This window comes from Hyperolius riggenbachi, chromosome 10 (assembly GCF_040937935.1).
Source record: "Hyperolius riggenbachi isolate aHypRig1 chromosome 10, aHypRig1.pri, whole genome shotgun sequence".
Classification (NCBI taxonomy): domain Eukaryota; kingdom Metazoa; phylum Chordata; class Amphibia; order Anura; family Hyperoliidae; genus Hyperolius; species Hyperolius riggenbachi.
The window spans coordinates 127607653-127631576 of record NC_090655.1 but is presented as its reverse complement, the minus strand read 5'-3'; the positions used below and the strand labels follow the sequence as shown (position 1 = coordinate 127631576).

At 43.5% G+C, this 23924-nt stretch overlaps 1 protein-coding gene across 22 annotated transcripts in view; it reads right to left on the bottom strand.

Moving 5' to 3' along the window:
• The window catches only part of CAMK2G (calcium/calmodulin dependent protein kinase II gamma), a 375935-nt gene that overhangs the window by 140133 nt on the left and 211878 nt on the right, over positions 1-23924 (bottom strand). For all 22 annotated transcript variants that reach the window (XM_068257960.1, XM_068257962.1, XM_068257961.1 and 19 more), the window contains exon 4: positions 3247-3301. In XM_068257960.1, the coding sequence (XP_068114061.1) occupies positions 3247-3301 (55 nt within the window). The remainder of the gene's footprint in view (positions 1-3246; positions 3302-23924) is intronic.

The following is a 23924-nucleotide window of genomic DNA, read 5'->3' as shown; positions in this document are numbered from 1 at the left end:
GAATCCCCTTATCCTCCTGCAGAGTACCTGCACATCACTCTTACATATACCCACAGTTACATTGCTTAGGGCCGGATTGATGTTCTTTGTTCCTTCTGAACCCTCTACAAGTACTCTTATCAAGGACTAGTTTTGATTTCTGTTTAACAGCTACACTACAACTATATTCTAGGTTTAGTTAAAATGCATCTCTGTCTGGTGTACATAAAAATGCTAAGGTATGGGGTATGCTAATGCTTAAAAGTTAGAATGTTCCAACACAATTAACTATATTCACAAAACTTCCCATAAACGACTTATTTATCACCTCATTTATAAAAATAACCTTTCAGCACATTTACAAGCAAAAAGTAAGTGGTTTCTGATTAACTTAATTTCAATATGACTTTTTTTTACCTTAATTATATTACATTATATGTTTGATCTTTGGGAGTTTAAAAAAGTGACATAGATAAGATGAAAATAGAGGAAAACAGGTGAAAAAGCTTTGTGAATCATGCCCATTGTCTGGTCAATAAGATGAACTGGAAGCCCGTATAAGCTGGGTTCCAGTGCATACATTTGCTCCCCTGCAGAAAATGGCCCTGGCATTTTCTATATCAGATCTAGAAAAGCCTATTTCTGCAAGGTGGCAGGGCTACAACCTGGAATCCGGCTGATATGGGGCTCTGGTGACTTATTATACTGACATGCTGGGGCATTAATGTTAGTAATGACAGGCTGGGATGGCTGGCAGGGTAGAGTGTCAGCGTTACATACTTTAAAACAAGATTATTATATGCAAATTAGAGAAGTTGGCATCGTAGAGTCAGGGTTGGACTTGGTGGAATCATAAACTGAGTCAGAGGATTTTAGTTCCACAGCCCTGGCTGTCATCACTGATGTATTGGGAAGAGACAAGAAAACGAGGAGCTTCCTATTCTACCAACCTTCACAGTGGAGGGGAGCATGACTTTCTCACTACATAGTCGTAAAATAACAATAGTCATTATAATAATACTTTTCGGACAAGTTCAGTTTTAAAAGGAAAAAATACAATACTCTACTGTACGTGCCTTATGAGAACTGCACGTATCTTGCATTAATTCTAATGGTGGCCACTAATGATACAATTTGCTGAACGATCAATTACAATCCGAATTTCGGTTCAATCCCATCAATCTGATCGGATTGGTTAGATTTTTTTTTGTCCATTAGTGGTCGCAAATGTTCATTTACGATCGTTCATACAAAGAATCGCTCGTAAACGATCGTTCAGTAAATTTTATCATTAGTGGTCACTTTTAGATTGATCTCGTTACTTGGAAATCCCCCAACTTGGGTTACATTATTGGGCCATTTCTCTTTCAAAATCAATGACAAAAAATGACCAGAACTATAAAAGCCTTGTTTGCGCTACGTGCATTCCATTTTGAGCACATAACACAATGGCTACAGTGTCCGTTAAAACACGCGCGCAAATTTGAAATCTAAACCACTTAGAGCCCAAGGCTTGCGTTTTTGCCCGTGTTATCCATTAAGTTGCTGTAGACAAAGCCTTAGAATAATGCAGACATGTGAACATGCCCATTTAGTGAAATAGGCAGTAAATTTATGTGTGCTATAATGCTGCGTTACTGTGCAACATAACATGCGTAACAAGGCCTTACATTTAATGGAACCTCTTTGACTGACAACATCAGCTAATCATGTCCTACAGTAGTACCTATTCAGTAAGAAGTCCTGCAGGTTGGCCCCTTGAGCCCCTTAGTGGCTGCAGCTCTTTAGCGCTTTGAGTCTAACAGCAGTAAAGCGCTATACAAATATTAGGATTATTATTAGCATTATTATTTCCTTTTCATGCATGAGTAATCAGGTGCCCGAAGTCTTATTTTAAAGTGACTGCACACAAGTAAAAGGTGCAGCTTCCTCCAGCCCCCCGTAGTCCGTCCCTCGGCATCCTCTGGGATCCCTCAGTTTCTCCCGCTCGTGGCTTCATTAGCTGCGTGGCCTGGATGGGAGTCCTGCGCAATTGTGCATGCCCGGCCCATTTCTGCGAGAGTTCTGTGCATTCAGGGTTTATTCTTTCGAGAACCAAAGGCGCACAGTCACAGACGAACAAGAAAGATGGGCGCACATTTGGGCTGTGCATGCGCAGTTGCGCACAACTCCCGGCTGGGTTGTGCAGCTAACAGAGCCACCAGCAGCAGCTAACAGAGCCACCAGCAGGAGAATGGAGGGAGCACAGAGGACACCAAGGGATCTCATGGACTACGGGAGGCTGGAGGAAGCCCCAGGTAAGTTGAGTATTGCATTTTTTACTTGTGTTCAGGGTTCCTTCAATAACTGAATTGCTCATAACAAATTCACACTCCCAACCTCACAGGATCATTATGGAGGACCTCTGTGACAGTTTGAAATAACATTTAGCATTAATCACAATAGGACTGCTAATTACTTAAAGGTGGAGTTTTTACAGAATTGCAGAATGTCGTATGCTAGCCAAGAATGAAAAAAATAATCTGAATAGAGAAACCATAAATGCTGTTGAAAAAAAAATAATGCTGATGCTAGGAGGCTCTATGTTTTAGCCTCAATGAGTCATATCTATTAAGCAAAACATTCACTAGGAGTTAATCTGTGGCCCAAAGTGAATTATTTAATAATAGCCAAGTTAGCTCCAATTATGTGCAGTTACCAAAAACAGCCAATCATACTGCAGTTTAGAATTATGTTGAAGAGCAATCAAAACACCAACTGATTACTCACTCCTACATATTCTACTTTATCCTATTCCATAGAAAAAAAGTTTTACTTATCTGGGCTTCTGGTAGCCCCCTGCAGCCACCCTGTGCCCACACCGGCACTCAACAATCCTCCGGTCCCGAGCTGCAGCTCAGTTTTGCTTTTGCGGACTTGCAAGTCGTCAGTCACTGCGCCTGCACGGCTCTGGCTGCGCACACGTTTCCGTCACCAGGAGCGTTCTGCGCAGCAGCAGTACAAGAAAACCTTGTACTGGCTGTTGACTTGCAAGTTGGCAAATGTGAAACTGAGCCGCGGCGGTGGACCAGAGGATCGTTGAGTACCGCCGTGGAAACAGGGCGGCTGCAGGGGGCTAGCAGAAGCCCAAGTAAAGTGAAACACTTTTTTAAAAAAGTAATTTTGAGGTTTCCTTTAAACTAAGTTGATGTAGTGAAATTACAAATCATTAAAATAACTAATCAGACAGATTCACGTTTTTACTTAAAGCAAGTAAAAAATACTTACAGGTCAAACACAAGATAGTGAAAACCTTCTTCTGAAATACTGTCATGGAGACGCACTGCAATCAAGCAAAAAAAAAAAAAAAAAAACAGTTAGCACAAGTCAATCAGTAAAAGGTTATGCACGGAATGAAGTAAAGCAGGAACTACAGTATTATTATGTAATCAGATTATCAGATTTTCAGTTATGCACACAGCTTTCCCTCAACTGACACAACTTAAAAAGGACATGTACAGCTCTCATTTTAAAGCGGAACTCCAGTGAAAATAATGTAGTAAAAAAAGTGCTTCATTTTTTACCATAATTATGTATAAATGATTTAGTCAGTGTTTGCTCATTGTAAAATCTTTCCTCTCCCCGATTTACATTCTGACATGTATCACATGGTGACATTTTTACTGTGGGCAGGTTATGTAGCTGCTCCTAGCTGTTTTGGCTGTTAGAGACAGCTGTAAACAGCTAATTCCTGTCTGTGAACATTGTTACATTGTGGCAGTTTGCCCAGAGTACCGCGGTACTCAGAGCTTCTTGTGGGAGGGGTTTCGGAACAAAATCAGTCATACAGCGCCCCCTGATGGTCTGTTTGTGAAAAGCATTATATTTCTCATGTAAAAGGGGGTATCAGCTACTGATTGGGATAAAGTTCAATTCTAGGTTGGAGTTTCTTTTTAAAGTGAAACTTAAACTGATATTTCAAAATACTTCAAAATTTACTCATATGCTTAGTACTGGTTCAGATGGATGTTTGTCATTTAAGTGCTGTTCATTTAAGTGAATGGACTGCCACCACCGCTGCACAGTAGAGTCGGGCACAACTCCCCTCACGGGAACCACCGCAGCCTCTTTCTACTTCCTCTCCCAGGCGTCCCTTGTGTTAACAGCGCCCCCTGTAATGATGTAACCGCATGTCATCATAGGGGGTGCTGGTACTAACGCGAGGGACACCTGGGAAAAGTAGAGAGCTGTGGGGATTCCGTAAGGTGAGTTGTTAAGCTATGCCTGACCCCCCCCCCCCCCCCCCCACCGCTGTGCCTATCCCTCTGGCTACCTATACTGGCGGCATCTGTCTTGCTAACCTATACTGGGTGGCAACTATCCTGGCTACTTATACCAGATGCACCTGCCCTGCTAACCTATACTGGGTGGCAACTATACTGGCTTCTTCTACTGGAGGCACCTACCTAGCTAACCTATACTGGATGGCAACTTATACCAGAGGCCTCTACCTAGCTAACCTATACTGGGTGTCAACTATCCTGGCTACTTATAACGGAGGCACCTACCTAGCTAACTAACCTATACTGGGTGGCAACTATACTGGCTAATTCTACTGGAGGCACCTACCTAGCTAACCTATAATGGGTGGCAACTACACTGGCTAATTCTACTGGAGGCACCTACCTAGCTAACCTATAATGGGTGGCAACTACACTGGCTACCTATACTCAAATAATGGTTGCATGTTTAATTTCATCAAAGTATATTAATCTAAATTCAGGGGGTACTTGGCTGGAACTGAATTGGGATAGGGGCTACTTGGATCAAAAAAGCTGAGAAACACTGAGTTAGAATAATGTGATTAGGTACAGCACAGGGATGTAAACAGGCCCACAGAATTGAATAGGCAGTGAGTTGATATGCAGAATTATTTTACAACACAACTGATGCACTGTGAACTAGCCCTAAGAGTTAAACAGCTGAATAGATTGTCATGACACTTGACGACTTTAATGGTGAGGATTTATTTTCTTTTGAAACGTTTTGCACATCTTTGCAGCTGTTATATTTCTAGATGTGTGACACTGCTGCCTGGCTTACTGACCTTTAGTAGAAGACCCCAAATCACCCAGCATGACTATGATCTCACTAGGCTTTGCAATGTTGGGACACAGAAATCAACGCCCAAAGGGCTGCAAAAGCACAAGTCAATGACCATGATGAAGTGGAAGGAACCCCCCCCCCCCCCCCCCCCCATGAGCATGTGTTTGTTACCTATAGTAAAGTGTGTTGGTATACAGTATACCTTTTTAAGCCCGTGCCCTTACAGATGTTCAGGTACTAAAGCAAGTGTCTCTGTATGCTGTTGAACTTAATTCTAGTGAAATACAGCGTGCTCCTACTGGACAGCAATGTGCCTAATTTGTCAATTGTGTGTAGTTGCAGATTCAGAAAGAACAGCAAACACATGGTATTCCACTGGAACCCGTTTATCCCATTTCCACCAGTGTTTAAAGGATACCCGAAGTGACATGTGACATGATGAGATAGACATGTGTATGTACAGTGCCTAGCACACAAATAACTATGCCGTGTTCCTTTTTTTCTTTCTCTGCCTGAAAGTTAAATATCAGGTATGTAAGTGGTTGACTCAGTCCTGACTCAGACAGGAAGTGACTACAGTGTGACTCTCACTGATAAGAAATTCCCCTTTGTATCCCTTTCTTGTTCTCAGAAACCATTTTCTGCTAGGAAAGTGTTTTATAGTTGGAATTTCTCATCAGTGAGGGTCACACTGTAGTCACTTCCTGTCTGAGTCAGCCACTTACATACCTGATATTTAACTCTTTCAGGCAGAGAAAGAAAAAAAGGAACACGCCATAGTCATTTGTGTGCTAGGCACTGTACATACCCGTGTCTGTCTCATCATGCCACTTCGGGTATCCTTTAAATTGTTTTGCTAAATAGGCAAATGCACTGCTGCATGTTTCATTTTTATTATTTTAGAAACAACCCATGCAGTGGAATGCAAATGACAGGTACAGGTTAGGTGGCCTATGCTATAAATAAGTTTGCCATTAATCCCTGCAGTGAGTCATGATGAAATGAAGGGATTGGCTTTTTCTCAATAATAGTGGTGTTTCATTATGAATATTTTAACTGCAAATTAAGAATACATGAACAAGAACAATAGATGTACAGTCTATTTATTTTAAGTAAAAAGACAGGGTTACCTCTAGGAAAGAATAAAGTATTTGGCACATTATTTATCTGACAGCTTTTAGTACACATTTTAAACAGAATAAAGGAGATGCATATGAATACACTTCACTATTAGGCTGTGGCATACATTTTGAAGGACTTTAAATGTGATGCCATAGCCATAAACCTGACAAACATCACTGCGTTGTCAAAGAGGCAGGTAGCATTTTCTGGGAGTGTGCACACAATGGGAAAGGGAATCCACACAGGAGGATGTGAGGGAAAACTGTATCTATGACACACTGCACTGAACACACAGATGTTGATTATCAAATGCTGCAACGGCGCAAAGACAACAGATGAGAGTGGATGCAACAGGTTTCCCTCCAGCTCGCATTATGCAGAGATGGTGAGGGATTCAGAGACAGCAGGCTATTTAAAAGCAATATGCTTTTCATCAAGTCTGCTTCCAAAAGGCAGTATTATTTTTTTTTAAAGCGCTAATAGATTATGTGAGGTTCATTAAGGATGGGGGGTAAATAGCAAAAAAGAGAGAACAAATACAAAAATAACAGAAGAAAAGGAGCACCCTAACAAAAAGAACTTCCAATGTACAAGGTGAGGTAATAGATGCAATAGGAAAAAAAAGAGAATGGTTCTACAAAGAGGTATAGCTAAAGCAATAGGCATTGATGCAATCTTTTAATAAAGACCTATGGCAAGGAAAGATCCTAAACTTATTTCCTGAATGCCCTGATGTTTATGGAACTAATGTGAGCACACAGCTGGTGCGATGAACAGTCACAGCTGGGCCGCCTGAGTTTCAGGGTTCAATAGCTGCAAGAAGCTCTGCCACCCCGAAACCACAGATAAAGATTTTCCAACTTCAAAAAAAGAGACAGAAATGTTTGCCCAGCTCCGGGTAGGCACGGAATTGCAGAGATTCTTTCTATGTAGAAGCTTCTTGAAGAACTAATGTCCAAAACCTTGCTCACACGCAGCGTTGCATCACAGTAAGATCTCACGCTGCTCCCCCATTGCAGTGGCCATTAGTGTATACGAGACTGGCCATGTTACCTGCGGTACGACAATGTGGCGGAAGTGGTTTCTGACAATGCAGGGGGGATGCAGCCTCTGCAGTGCGTTGCTGAGTGGTACGAGTGGTATTTGCTTGGCAGGCATTTGCATTGAAATCTACAGCAAAGCAACAATCTATTTAGATGGTTGTGGTGGCGGTGCAGTGTGCATGCGCTGATCGGGTGAAACACTGTGCTTCCTGTCCAGTAGGGAGTACGTCACGGTTTGGGGGGGTTATATATATTAACCTGTCGTTGCACTCTGCCGCAAGGTAATGTGTACAAAGGAATGGTGGGGTGCAATTGTCCTGCCTCACACCATATGTGAAATCAGTCACAAAGAACCTGGTTTAGGGTCCAGGCATTGGCCATTTCCTGCACCACTGATGAGGTTAACAGGACGACGGTGTTCTCCACCCCCAACCTACAGGAAGTGATGGGAGCATTCAGTTAAGTGTGTATTATTGTACTTCTGCAATTCCAATTCACTTGACATGAGCATCAGATTGTACATGGCAAATGGTCGTTCTACAAATAATGGCTGTCATGGCCAGAGTACTACTTATTAATGTGGGGATTTGCGCCCAAAGTAGCAAAGTGGTTATTAAAAGAAAAATATTCTGTTCTCCATGGCATTCTAATCATGGAAAAATGATTTTCCAGTTTTGGCAGGTGAAATTTGGGAATCTTTAAAGTGCCATTTTCTAAATGTGACAGTTAACTTACTGCTGATAATCACAGGCAATAGTGTCAAACACAGGGTCTTATAGAGCCTTCCCTATCCTCTCCTGATCCCCTCATTGTGGCAGCAGCTCCTTGGCCCGAATCCCTGGCAGCGGGGCCTTTGGGAGCAGAGTCCTACTGAAGACAGGCAGCTCCATACTGCGCATGCGGGAGGCGCCGCTTGCGCGTGCTCAGTATAGTGTGGCCTGTCTCTGGGAGCACTCGGGCTCCCGAAGACTCCCCTCGGCTTAGCCTAGTAAAATCACTGCTCACACTTCAGCGATTCAGAGTGATCGGTGCTTTAAGCACTGTACTGCGCTCGCTCCAGAATCTCGGCAAAATGCTGCATGTCAAGCGTTTTGCAATTGGTGCTAATCACCTGAGATCGCCACCAATTGCAGCAGTGAGATCATTGCCATATACTTTCTATTGCACTAGTGCTTTAAAAAGCACTAGCGCTTCCGCGATTAGCGGGAATAACCCGCTAATCGCTCAAGTGTGAACAGGTACTCAGTGTGTCAATGTGTGCGATTCTAGCTGATAAGATGTCAACACTTCATAAACTTTGAATAGCACCACAGTGTGCAAAACAGTGTCCATTACAATGCCACTTGTTAGTGTGAAAGTACCCGTACCCATTATACTTTCATTAGCCCTTACACTGCTTCAATAGCTGCAAACCTGTTTCATCACATTGCAAATACAAGGCTTTTTTGCTGGATAACTTATGATCTACTTCCCGAAAAAGTTAGTAAATCAGAACCTCGGTGTTGCAACTTTATTTAGTATCATTTATTAAACAAGGTGCATGCAACAATGAACCACATCTGATTTTCATAAATTTGGTCTTTAATAAACTGAAAATCTCTAGATGCAAGTTATGTTTTTTTTTATAGTAACTTGCAGTATGACAATGTGATAATCTACCATTATAAAAATACAAGGAATGGTCTTCCATTTCTTAGTAGTTACTACTACATCAGTCTATTTCAAATGCGAAAAGACAACTCTAGTTAACCATAATAGCACAATATACTACTAAAGGACCACTATCAGGGAAAAACTGTAAAATTTAAAAGTAAACACATACAAACAAGAAGTATGTTTACCAAAGAGTAAAATGAGCTATAAATTATTTTTTTCATTTGCTGCTGTCACTCACAGTAGTTAGTAGAAATCTGAAAGAACTGACAAGATTTTGACTAGTCCATCCCTTTGTGGGGGATGCTCAGTATTTCAGTTATTCTTTACAAAAGCCCTACCTGGAAAGGCTCTCTATAGAGATGCAGAACCCCTCCCCCCGCACACCATTCCGCACGCCATTAAGCAAGAGAGCCCTAAAAATACCCTGTGAGGTTACAGGCTAGTCCAAAACCTGTCAGATTTCTACTAACTACTGTAAAGGCACAGCAACAAAGGAGAAAAGTAATTTTCTCGACTTCGTGTAACACCCAGGTTATGCATATGCATCATGGTGGGAGGGTCAAGTACTTGATAATTTGCATGCAATTTATTATTGATACCAACATCCTCCAATGGTAGTTAGGCTCTGCACACTTGTGCAGGTAGTCATTTGCATGCAGTTTGTCCGTCCCTTTTTTCACAGTGTACAAAAATAAAAAGTAAAGTCATTTATAGCTCATTTTACTCTGGAAGAAACATGTTTATTTGCATTTGTTTTCATGTATTTTCAATTTTACGCAATAGTGGTCCTTAAAATCAATTTAGATGCCAGAAGCTTTCTACTAGGCTGTTAGTTACTATTAATCGCTTGTGATGTTGCAACATAAGTGTATCTTATCTCTAGTATGCACATTGTGACTGTACATTTATTGCATTACCACAAAAGGATTTTACCTTGAGCGTGAGCTATAGGTTTCCTCTTTTAAAAAGAATATGTGAGCACCTACTAAATAGAGAAGCAATTACATCATATAAGGCGGAGAAGGTTGTTAAGCTATTACATGCAACAACTCCCCAGGGATTAGACTACTGCTGCTCTGTAGCAGTTCAAAGCTGTTTAGCATGTCATCCATTATTGATGGGTGTCACCCAAAAGGTGTAATCAACAACCAGAGCAGCTAATAAGTTGTTGAGGAGGGCTAATTACCTAGCACAGACACCACTGCATATTTGATCTACCACTTCCTTTCTCCATAGATGGTACTAAACTAATACTTCACAAACATCCCATATATAAACGCTGGCAAGTACATGGCAACTCAAACAGACTGGAAATGCTGTTTGGAAGTTATATGTCATGATTGTCATATCTATAGTTTTTAAAGTGGACTTACAACCAAAACAGAGTGCTACAAAGAAATAAATAACTGAAGAGCAATATCCACAATGGTGGTACAGACATCAGCCAAACCTTATTTTTTATTAGAGCAGAGAAAGGGTTAACATTTCGGCCAGATTGTTATGCTGTACGTGCCCTATTTAATTCTGCTCTGTTTATGTCCCAGCGATAAGGTCACTGAAAACAGGAAATTAGGTAAAATATGCAGGAATTCAAATAAACATGAATACAAATTTGAGAAGTGGGGCAATAAGGATTTAAAAAAAAAAACTTCCTTAAAGGGGAACTTCAGCCTAAACAAACATACTGTCATTAAGTTACATTAGTTATGTTAATTAGAATAGATAGGTAATATAATCTTTTACCCACCCTGTTTTAAAAGAACAGGCAAATGTTTGTGATTCATGGGGGCTGCCATCTTTGGCATGGGGCAGCCATCTTTTTGGTTGAAAGGAGGTGACAGGGAGCATGAGACACAGTTCCAACTGTCCTGTGTCCTGATTACCCCTCCCAGCTGCACACGCTAGGCTTCAAATGTCAAATTCAAAATGTAAAAAAAAAAATTGCACCAAAACAGCAGAACGAGAACAACAACATTAGAAATCCCATCATGCTTTGCACAGCATAAGGGGAAAACTGCCCGGGCAGTTTTCTTCTGTACAGCTAAAAATGAGGCTTGTATAAGAGAAACAAAGTTCTGATGCTGTGAAACTGTTTAACACCAAGCCTTTTCAGTGCTGCTGAGCCGATTTTTAGTCTGGAGGTTCACTTTAAGCTAAATACTCATCACAAAGACTGCGGAAGATGGATGCCACAATCAATTGTTCCTCAATCCCTCTTCTGCAATTGCGTACCGAGGAAAATGATTCAAGTGATTGAATGATTGAGGCAATTAGTGCGAGTGTCAATGGCAAATCGGAACAACCATCTGCGACTGGATCCGTCATAGCAGTCATTGTAAACGAATGATTATCGCGCGTAATCGGCCACCGTTGAACATCGCTTAACATACTTTTGTTAAACGATGTTGCACAATCGTTCAGGAAAATCGCTTAGTGAGTATGGGGGCCGTCACAGTCTTTTTAATGTATACATTGCAAAAGCTATTACGTTCACAATAAAGCTATATAGACTCCATGGAGTTTTGTTTTTTCTATATACAAAAGGTACGGGACATCAACCTGGATTATTTTGGAAAATATATAGCTCGTCTCACCTATAAAAAGGATATATCAACAAAACAAAAAACATAGGGAGCTCTAAAGCTGAGCATATTGTAACTTTATTTACCAGATCCTAAATACAAACCTACGCACTACAAAAATTAAAAACCCCCATTAAAAAATGGTGAAGCATATAGTGAAAAAAGGCTGACAAATTCCTCATCGGAGTGCACTCCTATTAATAAGACTTGCATTTATAAATACTTGTAAATCTTCGGGCCCAATTAGATCAATGCTTCCAATACTTAGATGTCGGATGGAAGATGTCAGACAATTATTCCTCAGAATTGGCAGTCACCCCATATGCCTTATTAAAGCAAGCATATATGCATTTACGCATTCATTACTGACCAATAAGGTCAAACCTCAATCAGAACACTTCTGTGGTCAGAACAACTTCTGTAATCAGCAAGCCAACTCAAACTCACGTGACCATGTTATACCTGTAGTTCCGATTGATGTCTGGTTATCCTGGCGGGATGTCATAAGACATATCTCAACCGCTTTGGATGTCTCTATTCCAGGCTTGGCAGCTGTGAAATGGTGACGCTCGCTGGCCCGCTTCTACACGGCATACAGCCGCATCAATCTGTGTCTGAGAGGAGGAATGGGGAGGAGGAATTTCACCTAAAACCCAACTAAAAATATAAAAGAAGGAAGGGCAATGGCTAGTTTAGCATGATCGTGCATTTCTCTCCACCACTGCCTCCATTTTCTGTAGTGTAGGGCCTGTGAGACGGTGCCAAGACAACCAAGCCCATGTCTGCTAGGACCACAGTCCTTCATCCCTCAGATTAAAGAAAGCCAGTTACCTGGCTGTTATGCTGAGCTTTAGTTTTTGAGTCACAAACCGGCAACAAACATGGCAATGGAGTCAGACCAGGGTCAAAGCAACTGACGTGTATGTTCATTCTGAATCAGTGCCAAGTATTAGAGGTACAACATTAGCACAGAAATCAGGGAACTAGCATTGTTTATTAGAGAATTAAAGTGGACCTGAACTTACACACAGGACAGAAAGAAAACAGAGAGAGGCACCATGTGTGTATTTAGAAAGTTCAGCCTGTCTAATTTCCCCTCATCTATGCCTAATCACAAATTGTAATTTGCTCTCTCCCCTATGTCACCAGACTGCCGCGGCAGAGAAGTATTTAAAAGCACAGGAATTTAACGATAATACTGTAGATGTATGGTAGGATTTGTATCAGCTGTAACAAAAATGTTTTTATTTAAAGGTTATTATGCTGTTGCGTATCTTTTAGAGCAGAGAGGAAGTTCTGAGTTCAGGTCCACTTTAGGATGGCAGCCTTCATTTTACTCTCACTTAAAGCGGACCAAAACCAAAAATTTTTTTGAATTCAAAATATTTAGTTGCACCACTCTGACACACTCAAAGATAAATAAACACTCCTTTAAGCCTATGAGCATTTCAGTGCATGCTTTTCACCCTTCTCTTTTCATAACTAGGGTTATACAGGTGGCAGCCATTACTTCTGAGATTAGTAGGAGGATTTAGATCATGGGTGTGTTTGTCATCAGCTACCCTCGCACACAGGGGCATTGTCTATGTGAAATCTCACACAAGCTCAGATCACCTCCCCTGTGACATCATCAGTAGCAGCCTGTGTTTTGTTTTTTTATCTCCTCCACCAGTTTGCCGGAAAAATCCCGGTAATATGAAAGGAAGGGAGGGGTTCCTCCAATAATTGTAAAATGTTTTATATTTGTCATCATGCAGCTGAAAAAAGGCTGCTATTATAATTTAGAAAATAGATTTTATTTCTGAAATCTTGTATTTTTAATTTAGGTCTGCTTTAAGGTTCTTTAGATTGAATGTAAATTAAAAAATTGTCCGGTATCCGTAGAAGTGGAGCCATAGTGCTAGCTGATATGTACTGGAAGCATGAACTGGGAGGGCTCACATACCCTATAGCAGTGTGTGTGTGTGTGTGTGGGGGGGGGGGGGGGGGGGGGGGGGTGAAAGATGCATAGTAGCATCAGCACTAGTCCTCATCTATTAAATTTTTTTCTGTGTTGCGGTTAACGGATAGCAAGTATGTACCTCACTGCATCAACCTGCATTACCAGAATTTAAATACATCTCATAATCACAGATTCAGATTATAAAATATAATTCCTTTTCAACATTTTTTTTCCAAAAGTTGCTATGACCTTTACCTGAAGCGAGATATTGAAAGCGGTAGAGAAAATGCTAATAGAATCTTTTATGGAGTTGGTGGACAATGTAAGCATGATGAGGGTATTATTTAGCGCAGTGTGCATTTCACTTTCTTTTCTTTAAAGGAAGATACAAGTTCTACTAGATGAATTCCTGAAGAGTCAGGGGTTCATTTGGCAATCTAAAACCTAAATGAGTTTGTCTTTTGAAATACATTACTTGACCTGCCAATACAAAGCAACAAATGCCATGATTGAAAATAGAGACTCCTTTGTACTTTGTTAAACCGTCAACTCAATCTGCTTAGGGCCAGTGAAAATGGGACCTCTGTTGCCATAACAACAGTCAATACTGTTTGAAGTAAATGCTGTAGTCATAGTGACGACTCTCTCTTTCTGCAAATGCGCAGCCACTGCATGATCCAAAATCATTCTACAGTGAAATCCAGTACAAGTCTTTCACTTGCTATGAGCATAGGTCATTAAATTAGATACGCTCACTTTCACCAATGTGATTTCCACTGGCCATATTGAAGATGTATTCTTGAACCAGAGGGAAATTAAAAATTCTAAAAACCATGCAGTGCGACTTTCCTAGAGATGTCTGATAACAGCATTCGGCTAAGCAGAGCAGCTGAGGAAAATGTATGTTAGGCTTTGCCTCCCCTGATGACCTCCCCTTCTCTGTACATTGACTGGTGATTTTGTTATTTATATAGCCCACCTCATGACGCTGGTGCATGGCTCTAGGCTTGTGCACTTAGCCTTCTGGCTAGTGGCGTCCTCCCCATCATCCCATGAGGGGATCTTCAGTGGGCAGCTTTTTTTTTTTTTTTTTTAGCAGCAGCATTTTGTGTAGAATTTGGTGTCAGATAGTGCTGCCACATTTCATATTTAATACTACAGCAGGTGATATCTTCGCAGTTATACCACCTATACACCTCAAATTTGGAGGATAGGGAGCGGGACCCACAAACTACATATGTGCCGAATTGCAGCCCTACTGGGCAATTTGGCACAGACGTAGTTCAGGGTTCCCCCTTCCTACCCTCCATATTTGGGATGCATAGGTGGTATAACTGCGAAGATATCACTTGCAAAAGTAGCACAATCTGACACAGAATTCCACACACAATGCTATTAAAAAAAGCTGCCCATCAAAGATTCCCTCGTGGGATGATGGACAGGACGTCACTAACCAGTAAGCTAAGCGCACAAATCTACAGACGCAGACCAGTGTCATGAGATGGGTGGGGCTTATACTTTACAGGAGAAATATCAGGAAATGCTGGATTTTAATGCCAGAAATACCGGTCTTTCCCTGGTAAAGGGGACATAAGCTACCCGCTGGCGTTGAGTTATTTTTAACTTACAGTTCCTTTTTAATCATATTTGAATGTAGAAAAGTAGTGTCTCTACAGTTTGGTATAACAGTATGCCCAACAGAAAGCAAAGGAGAGAGTGGCTTCATCAATAAAATGAAAGGATAGGCAGCTGTGTCAAAGGCAAAAGCCCATCTCCAAGCAGCTCTATGTTTCTGGGACAACAGATGCCAATATTAAGGTCCAAGGGATTGTACCAAACTTTACTTGAAGCAGCTGCAAGAAGAAATTCCTCCCCAGAATAGACAGAAGGACAGTAGGGAAATGGTAGTCAAAAAGTCGAGGACAACCTCCAAATGAAAGGTACACATGCTAGGGCTGGGCTTCCCAAAGCTGTCCTCAAGTACCACTAACAGTGCACCACAAACATTTACAGGTGAGGTAATTAGTGTCTCAGCAGAACTGATTAACTACCTCTGTGGATTTCCACAAAACACGCACTGTTGTTGGTACTTGAGAACAGGGTTGGGAAGACCTCTGCTGGAGGACCGACAGCCAACGCAGTTGTTAAGGACTGACTTAGCCCAGAATCTAGGGACTGAACCCCTAGGCCTCTTTCACAGTGGGACGATGCGTTTGAAAGTTGCAGAACGTGCTCCTAATGCAGCGCATGTAGGTCAAGAAATTGGACGTCATTTTGCACTGCGTTATGTGTCTCTTGGTGTGCCGTTTTCATCGCATACTGATGGAACGAAAACGGCACATGCTTTACATTTAACCCTCCTGGCGGTCTATTAAAAACGCCAGGAGGCAGCGCAGCAGTTTTTTTTAATTTTTAAATCATGTAGCGAGCCTAGGGCAGGTGGCAGTCATCATGAGGCTTTAAAGGGGAAATGAAGTAAGCGGTATACGGAGGCTGTCATATTTATTTCCTTTTTATCAATACCAGTTGCCTGGCAGCCCTGCTGGTCTATTTCTCTGCAGTAGTATCTGAATAACACCAGAAACAAGCATGCAGCTAGTCTTGTCAGATCTGACTTTAAAGTCTGAAACACCTGATCTGCTGCATGCTTGTTCAGGGGCTATGGCTAATAGTATTAGAGGCAGAGGATCAGCAGGGCTGCCATGCAACTGGTATGGATTAAAAGGAAAAATATGTGGCAGCCTCCGTATACCTCTTACTTCAGTTCCCCTTTAAGTTCTGTATACATGCTGGACCAGCATCCCTTGAAAAAAAAAACACAAGACAATGGTTCTGCCCAGAAACATTAAAAAAGGGGGGGACCAATGTCCGTAAAATACAGCGATCAACCATGTAGCCCGATCCAGGGTAGTGGATCAGTTTGGACGATAATCAGCATTAGCAGTTTTTATCAAATGATAAACAACAACTTCGTTCAAACATCTTCAGTTCACATTTTCACATTCAGTTAGCCAGCACCTATTCAGTCGGAGACCTTAGGCAAGTCTCCCTAACACTGCTACTGCCTATAGAGCGTGTCCTAGTGGCTGCAGCTCTAGTGCTTTGAGTCCGCCAGGAGAAAAGCGCGATGTAAATGTTATTTGTCTTGTCTTTGTCTATCTTCCAACAAGCATCTTCAGTTTAGCTTTTGCTAATGTTCCTGTTGGTAGTTGAGAGGTGATCGAGTGTGTATGGAGCTTACAAGGTCCATCAGTGTCAGATCCAATTATGTTTTTGAGTGATAGCGAGCTCAGAAAGGCTCTACAACTACAATAAATAAAAACTCAAGACTGGAATTTGCTGCAGTACTGGCAAGCCAAAATGCTTCTGAGAAAATGTTCTTTGGATAAATGAAACTAACTTGAGGTATTTGGTAAGTTAGTTGTATGCTCACAAAAAAATAAAAAAAAAAGCTTCCACACAGAACACCACCATACCTACTGTGAAACATGGAAAGGCTTGGTTGGATTTTGCTGAATTTGCCACTGGTTTGTGCATCTATTAAAATAACTGAAACATTCAGTTTGGAGAATGCACTCTTCCCGCCAGACATAGCGGACGCAGTTTGCTCAAGAACAGCGTTCAGTTGATATAGGAATGACTTGCAAAGCCAGCCTACTTACACTCAGCTGTTTTGCAGTATCTTTTGAGCACACAGAAATCTCAGATTAGTAAGCTTTTTCTACTGTGATGCAGCAACTTTTGAAAAATTTGCTGCAGTGAAAAAAGTTCTACATATCTAAAGGCAATGGCACATATGAGGCTCTTTAGTGCAGAGACGTGTCACAACTACAAAGTCTTCTGCTACTGGCAAACATTTGTAGCTCAGAGACATTTTATTTTTACCTATGTCAGAAATTCTCTAACACTGACATGTCACTAGACCAGAGACTTATCGCAGCTTCAAAATCTGTAATTACCCTCCAACCAACTACAGCCTTGGCGCAGAGCTGGCATGGCAAATGACAGAGCTATGCTCAAGTATGGGAACAGCAAAAATACCAAGATAATGGAGAATTTGGCGACTTCCCCATTACTGTAGTATTATATCGTCTTCATCTTCCTGCACAGTTAAACTTCATACTGTATTTAACCCATTACTGTGTGTGGAGATATATTGAGGTGCTGATGATATTAAGGATAACAGGAACATATTCTTTCATTTTTTTCTGCCAGAAGGGAGCAGGTTACCTTGAGTTGCTTGGGGCAAGGAAATGGGTGATTGTCTTGACCATATGAGGTGCTTTGAGTCTGTATGCAGTTCCTCTGAGAGTGCTAATGGGATTATCTGCCTGGCTTTTGAACTCAGGAGACGGCCCATTGTCTCAATACACAAAGCAAGAGGACCAGAGCCTGGAGACTAACACAGGAACGTTTGAAATGTACATGACAGGCTATTAGAAATTGGTGAAGTCCTGTTGATACCATTTTTTACCTGTGGAAATTAAATCATTAGTGGAGGTGCAAAACTATACCTGTAAATTACATTTAATAAAACGGAGACAGGAAAAAGCCTTGATCAAGTTTTCACCTGGAGTTGAAAGACTCACTTCACAATCTTTGATGTATAGACTTTTACCTGGAAATGGAATATGTCTGAGATTTAATTAAAACCTAGTTCCTCCCCTCCCCAAGGAAGTTGCAGCCTCCAGGCGTAGCTCAGAGTATAAAAAGCAGAGGCACATGCCTAGTGACCATCTGCTCTGGGAGTTAGCGCATAGCTAGAGTCGATCTCGACTTCCGGTCGAACAAGCGGCAAGCTCCTGCCGACAACGTTGAGACCTTCAAGTTGGTAACGTTTTTTTAATCCCCATTTTTATTTTACGCAAATATCCGTGTGTGTTATCTTTGTAACTTTTATCTTGTAACTATTTTTACTTTGTTTTTTGTAATCTTTTTGTATATATTAAGTTCTGCATTGTTCTATGTTTTTCTAGAATATTAAATTATTATTTAATAAGTTTGACTTCTGCCGTACTAAACTAACACTCATAGCCTAGAAGAGACTGAAGTGTAACCGTGTATAAGTTCATGCCTAATTGCACGCTTGAGCAACACTACCGTATGAAATTGTAATTGCATTGTGTGTGGGGGCGTTTGTCATACGTTGGCCTAAGCGCGCAGCTGACCCAACGTACGAACAACGCCAGTGCGAGTAGCGACAGCAGAGTGGCTAACAGTATCGTTCGGAACGACTGTTAGTGGGTCTTTGCTTCATGACAGTGTAAGATTGCAACTGTGTGTGTGTGTGGGTGCGTGGCGTTCCCGTATTTGGCCTAAGCGCAAAGCTGACCCAAATCCGAAAACGCGGAGTGCACGCTGAGGACTCGACAGCAGAGTGGAAGTGTCTAGCGAACCGCTAGTGGTGGCAGTGAGAGGTGTTCTGAGGGGTCCCAGCCTTGTTTTAGCTTGACTAAGGCTGCTTCCCCTCTCAATCTGGTCAAACCCGCAGTCGGGAACCGTATACGCAGGCGTGCCGCGGGCCGGTTCCTGACATAATTGGCTGGCAGTGGTGGGATCGTTTAGTACATTAGTACGCAGTTTAGCTCGCTATTCTGAGTACTAAAGGCTGGAAGCTTGCTAGAAGCAACTAGCCTACAGAAGTCTACTCAGTGCAGAATCTATATACGTTTTTTTTTGGTTCAAAGATACACACTTGGTGTTTGCTTTCCCTCCCCCCTTTTTTCTTTTTATTTTGAGCAACACAATGGCTCAGAAAGCATCCAGCTATGCAAGGCAAAACAAAGAGATACTCCTCAACCTGTGTGAGCACAAAGGCATCGAGACGGTGAGCGGCCAGACTAAGGAGCAGTTAGTTCGTGCGCTCGAGGAGTATGATGAGGCAGAGCAAGCCCGTGCTTCAACGTCAGTGGATGCAGCTCACGACACGCCAGAGGAGGAATCGCTCCCGCTACAGGATGCGAGTGGAGACGATGTCCTGGATGATCCACCGAACACTGAGATGACATCTCTGGAAGCTGATCTACAGCTACTGAACTCGGCTGATCCTGAACTGCGCCTAAAGCTGATCCTACTGCACCGACAGGCAGAGAAGGAACAAGCGGCACAGCGACTCCAGGCCGAGAGGGAACAAGCTGCACAGCGACTCCAGGCCGAGAGGGACAGACTCCAGGCCGAGAGGGAACAAGCTGCACAGCGACACCAGGCCGAGAGGGAAAGTGCTGAACGGCAACACCAGCTGGAGCTGGCTAAACTTCAGCAGCAGAACCGGTCTGCTGGACCCGCAGAACGCGAAGGTGAGCGAGTCCACCGAATCCCCCTGGATAAGTTCCCCGCTATGGACAAGGACTCTGACATAGACACTTTCCTACAGGGGTTTGAAAGGGCTTGTCGGCAGTATGGGGTGCCCCGTGAGCAGTGGGCAAGATACCTCACACCAGGGCTGAGAGGCAAGGCCCTGGAGGCGTTTGTGAGTCTCCCCCAGGAGGAAGAAACAGACTTTGAGGCAATTAAGAAAGCCATCATTGCACGATACCACCTCACGCCAGAGGCGTATCGAAAACGTTTCAGGACAGTGCAGCGAGGTCCTAATGACAGTTACCTGGATCACGCGTGCAACCTGCGCACTGCCTTCCAGCAGTGGTTAAAAGGACTGTCAGTCAAAACCTTGGATGCCCTGCAGGAGCTGATGATAAAAGACCAGCTCCTACACACCTGTCCTGTTGAGGTCCGGCTGTTTGTGCTGGATCGAGAACCAAAGACAGTGGATGAGGCTGCGGAAATGGCCGATGCCTACACCGCCCATAGAGCACCTGAGTCCCGGAGGACTACTACGCCCAGCTGGAGAGGAGAACAGATTGCTAAACCTGTTTCACTCAGCACCCAGCGGAGGCAAGCACCGCTGTCTCCTGGATTCAAGCAACCTGACACTCGGAAATGCTTTGTATGTGACAGGGTGGGTCATATCAGCACGACTTGCCCAGAGAGGAAGAGGGAGGCCCCAAAATCCAGTGAGACCTCAAACGCCAGTGAAGTCCCAACGGCTTTGTGTGTTACCAGGAATGCCACTGGCTATGCAGAGAATCTGCAGCTTGTCACGGCTGGGGGTACAGTTGCCACTGGGCTGAGAGACACTGGAGCAGAAGTGACTCTCATACATCCCCAGCTTGTGAACCCGGAGCAGTACATACCTGGGAAAATGATTGCTGTCAGAGGAATTGGGGGTGTCACCCCAGCAATACCCACCGCCTTGGTCCACCTGGATTGGGGGGCCCGCAGCGGACTGAAAGAAGTTGGGGTAACCGACAAAATCCCCACCAACGTTTTGCTGGGTACTGACCTGGGACGGTTAGTGGCCCGGTATGAGCCTGCTCCAAACCCTGTGGAGCCTGCATCCCCAGCAGAAGTTCAGGACTCTTGCAAGGTACTGTTTGATAATGCTGTGCAAGTGGGGAGTGCTGGTGAGGCCCCAGGGGCTATGGACTGTATACTAGGAGCCAGCCCTAGTGATTCTCCAGTGCCTAGGCCTGGAGTGGGGCCTGTTGATCCAGAGAATGCCGAAACTGATGATGTCCTTTATGACGCACGGACTATCGAGGCGATCGATGCAGGAACTGTTGATGATACTTGTGAAGTGCTGAGTAGCAATGTGTGTAATGATACAGATAATGTGGATGTTTTATGTGATGTTATAAATGTCAATATGTATAAGACGGACAATGTTGATATCATATGTGTTGTGCTACATAATGATGCTTGTCCTGTGGACACTCCGTCGGCTGCAGGAGTAACCAGCAATGGTCGCTGGGCTGCAGCAGATGGACTGTCCACTGAAGGGGCAGACGGCACCAGGCCGGGTCTTCCCCCTTCCGATGTTTTTAAGACCAAAGGTGATGTGGTTTGTGATACGGGTAATGTGGACGCTCCCTCCGCTGCAGTGGTAACCCGCAGCTCTAGCGGGTCTACAGCACAGGGACTGTCCACCGAAGTGGCAAATGTTGCTGGGTCAGCCACATCCAATCCGGAACCTGGCCTGGAGGGCCCAGGAGCCTCTCCGTCTGCAGCCTTCCTGGAATGTGTGACAGGCAGCACTGAGCTCTCTGGGGCTGTTCGATTTGACAGCAGCCTGGAAGAGCTCAGGGGGCTAGCCAGCAGGGCACCAGCTGGGAGGGGCGGGCTGAGAGGGTCCTGGGAAGTTATTCCCTCTGAGCTGTCCGAAGTGGAGGAGGCAGACCGGCGGATAATCGTTCCCCAAAGGGACCGAGAGATAGCTCCTGCCACTATAGAGGAAGTGCGTGTAGCGACGGTTGGAACCCTTCCCCAGCTGCAGCACTGTCTCTATGGTCGCCAATTCACGGTTGTCACTGACTCACATTCCCCTGGTTGGTTACGTCAGGTTGCCAAGGGCAACGACACATTGCAGCAACCTGACCTAGCTTTCCACTCGTGTAGCTTGGAGCTAACTGACAGGTGGGGAACCCTCCTGAAAATGCTAAAGGGTTACCCCACCCGGCCAGGCCGTCAATGTAGGCTTTGGCAGGATGATTCGTTAGATTCACCTGCCAGCGCCATCTGGAAGGGGAGCAATCATGGGAATGCTGACGGACTGTCCCGTCAAGCAGAACCAACAATGTAGGTGCTGGCAGGATAATCTGGGAAGATCATCTGCCTTGCACCAAGTTAACGGCGGAGGTGTGGAGATATATTGAGGTGCTGATGATATTAAGGATAACAGGAACATATTCTTTCATTTTTTTCTGCCAGAAGGGAGCAGGTTACCTTGAGTTGCTTGGGGCAAGGAAATGGGTGATTGTCTTGACCATATGAGGTGCTTTGAGTCTGTATGCAGTTCCTCTGAGAGTGCTAATGGGATTATCTGCCTGGCTTTTGAACTCAGGAGACGGCCCATTGTCTCAATACACAAAGCAAGAGGACCAGAGCCTGGAGACTAACACAGGAACGTTTGAAATGTACATGACAGGCTATTAGAAATGGGTGAAGTCCTGTTGATACCATTTTTTACCTGTGGAAATTAAATCATTAGTGGAGGTGCAAAACTATACCTGTAAATTACATCTAATAAAACGGAGACAGGAAAAAGCCTTAATCAAGTTTTCACCTGGAGTTGAAAGACTCACTTCACAATCTTTGATGTATAGACTTTTACCTGGAAATGGAATATGTCTGAGATTTAATTAAAACCTAGTTCCTCCCCTCCCCAAGGAAGTTGCAGCCTCCAGGCGTAGCTGAGAGTATAAAAAGCAGAGGCACATGCCTAGTGACCATCTGCTTTGGGAGTTAGCGCATAGCTAGAGTCGATCTCGACTTCCGGTCGAACAAGCGGCATGCTCCTGCCGACAACGTTGAGACCTTCAAGTTGGTAACGTTTTTTTAATCCCCATTTTTATTTTACGTAAATATCCGTGTGTGTTATCTTTGTAACTTTTATCTTGTAACTATTTTTACTTTGTTTTTTGTAATCTTTTTGTATATATTAAGTTCTGCATTGTTCTATGTTTTTCTAGAATATTAAATTATTATTTAATAAGTTTGACTTCTGCCGTACTAAACTAACACTCATAGCCTAGAAGAGACTGAAGTGTAACCGTGTATAAGTTCATGCCTAATTGTACGCTTGAGCAACACTACCGTATGAAATTGTAATTGCAAGGTGTGTGGGTGCGTTTGTCATACGTTGGCCTAAGCGCGCAGCTGACCCAACGTACGAACAACGCCAGTGCGAGTAGCGACAGCAGAGTGGCTAACAGTATCGTTCGGAACGACTGTTAGTGGGTCTTTGCTTCACGACAGTGTAAGATTGCAACTGTGTGTGTGTGTGGGTGCGTGGCGTTCCCGTATTTGGCCTAAGCGCAAAGCTGACCCAAATACGAAAACGCGGAGTGCACGCTGAGGACTCGACAGCAGAGTGGAAGTGTCTAGCGAACCGCTAGTGGTGGCAGTGAGAGGTGTTCTGAGGGGTCCCAGCCTTGTTTTAGCTTGACTAAGGCTGCTTCCCCTCTCAATCTGGTCAAACCCGCAACCGGGAACCGTATACGCAGGCGTGCCGCGGGCCGGTTCCTGACACTGTGGTTCTCTGATGTCCATGCATGCCACTACCTTGGAGATTCCCATTCAGAGGAGATTACACCCATCCCTCCCTGTGAACTGGCAAGAGTTCACACACGGTGGCTGATGAAGAAAGTGCAGGAGACAAATTGAAGGGAGAAACCGCTACAGCCTATTCCTCTAGCATATTATCCATAGTAGGAACATTGCAGAGGAAAATCACTGGTTTGATGGGTCCTGAGAGGAGAGGCAGAAGACACTCCACTCTCAGTAGATAGGGAGATGGGTGTTTGGGGTAATCACTCTGCAACACCCTCTCCATGCCCGTAAACAAGTAGGGGATGACTGGGAGGATTGTCCTTGCTCTGCTTGCGCGCTTGCCAGTGAACAGTACTTTTCGATGTGCACACTCTCAGCAAATACACTGTTGATGGTGGGCTGCCAAGGAAA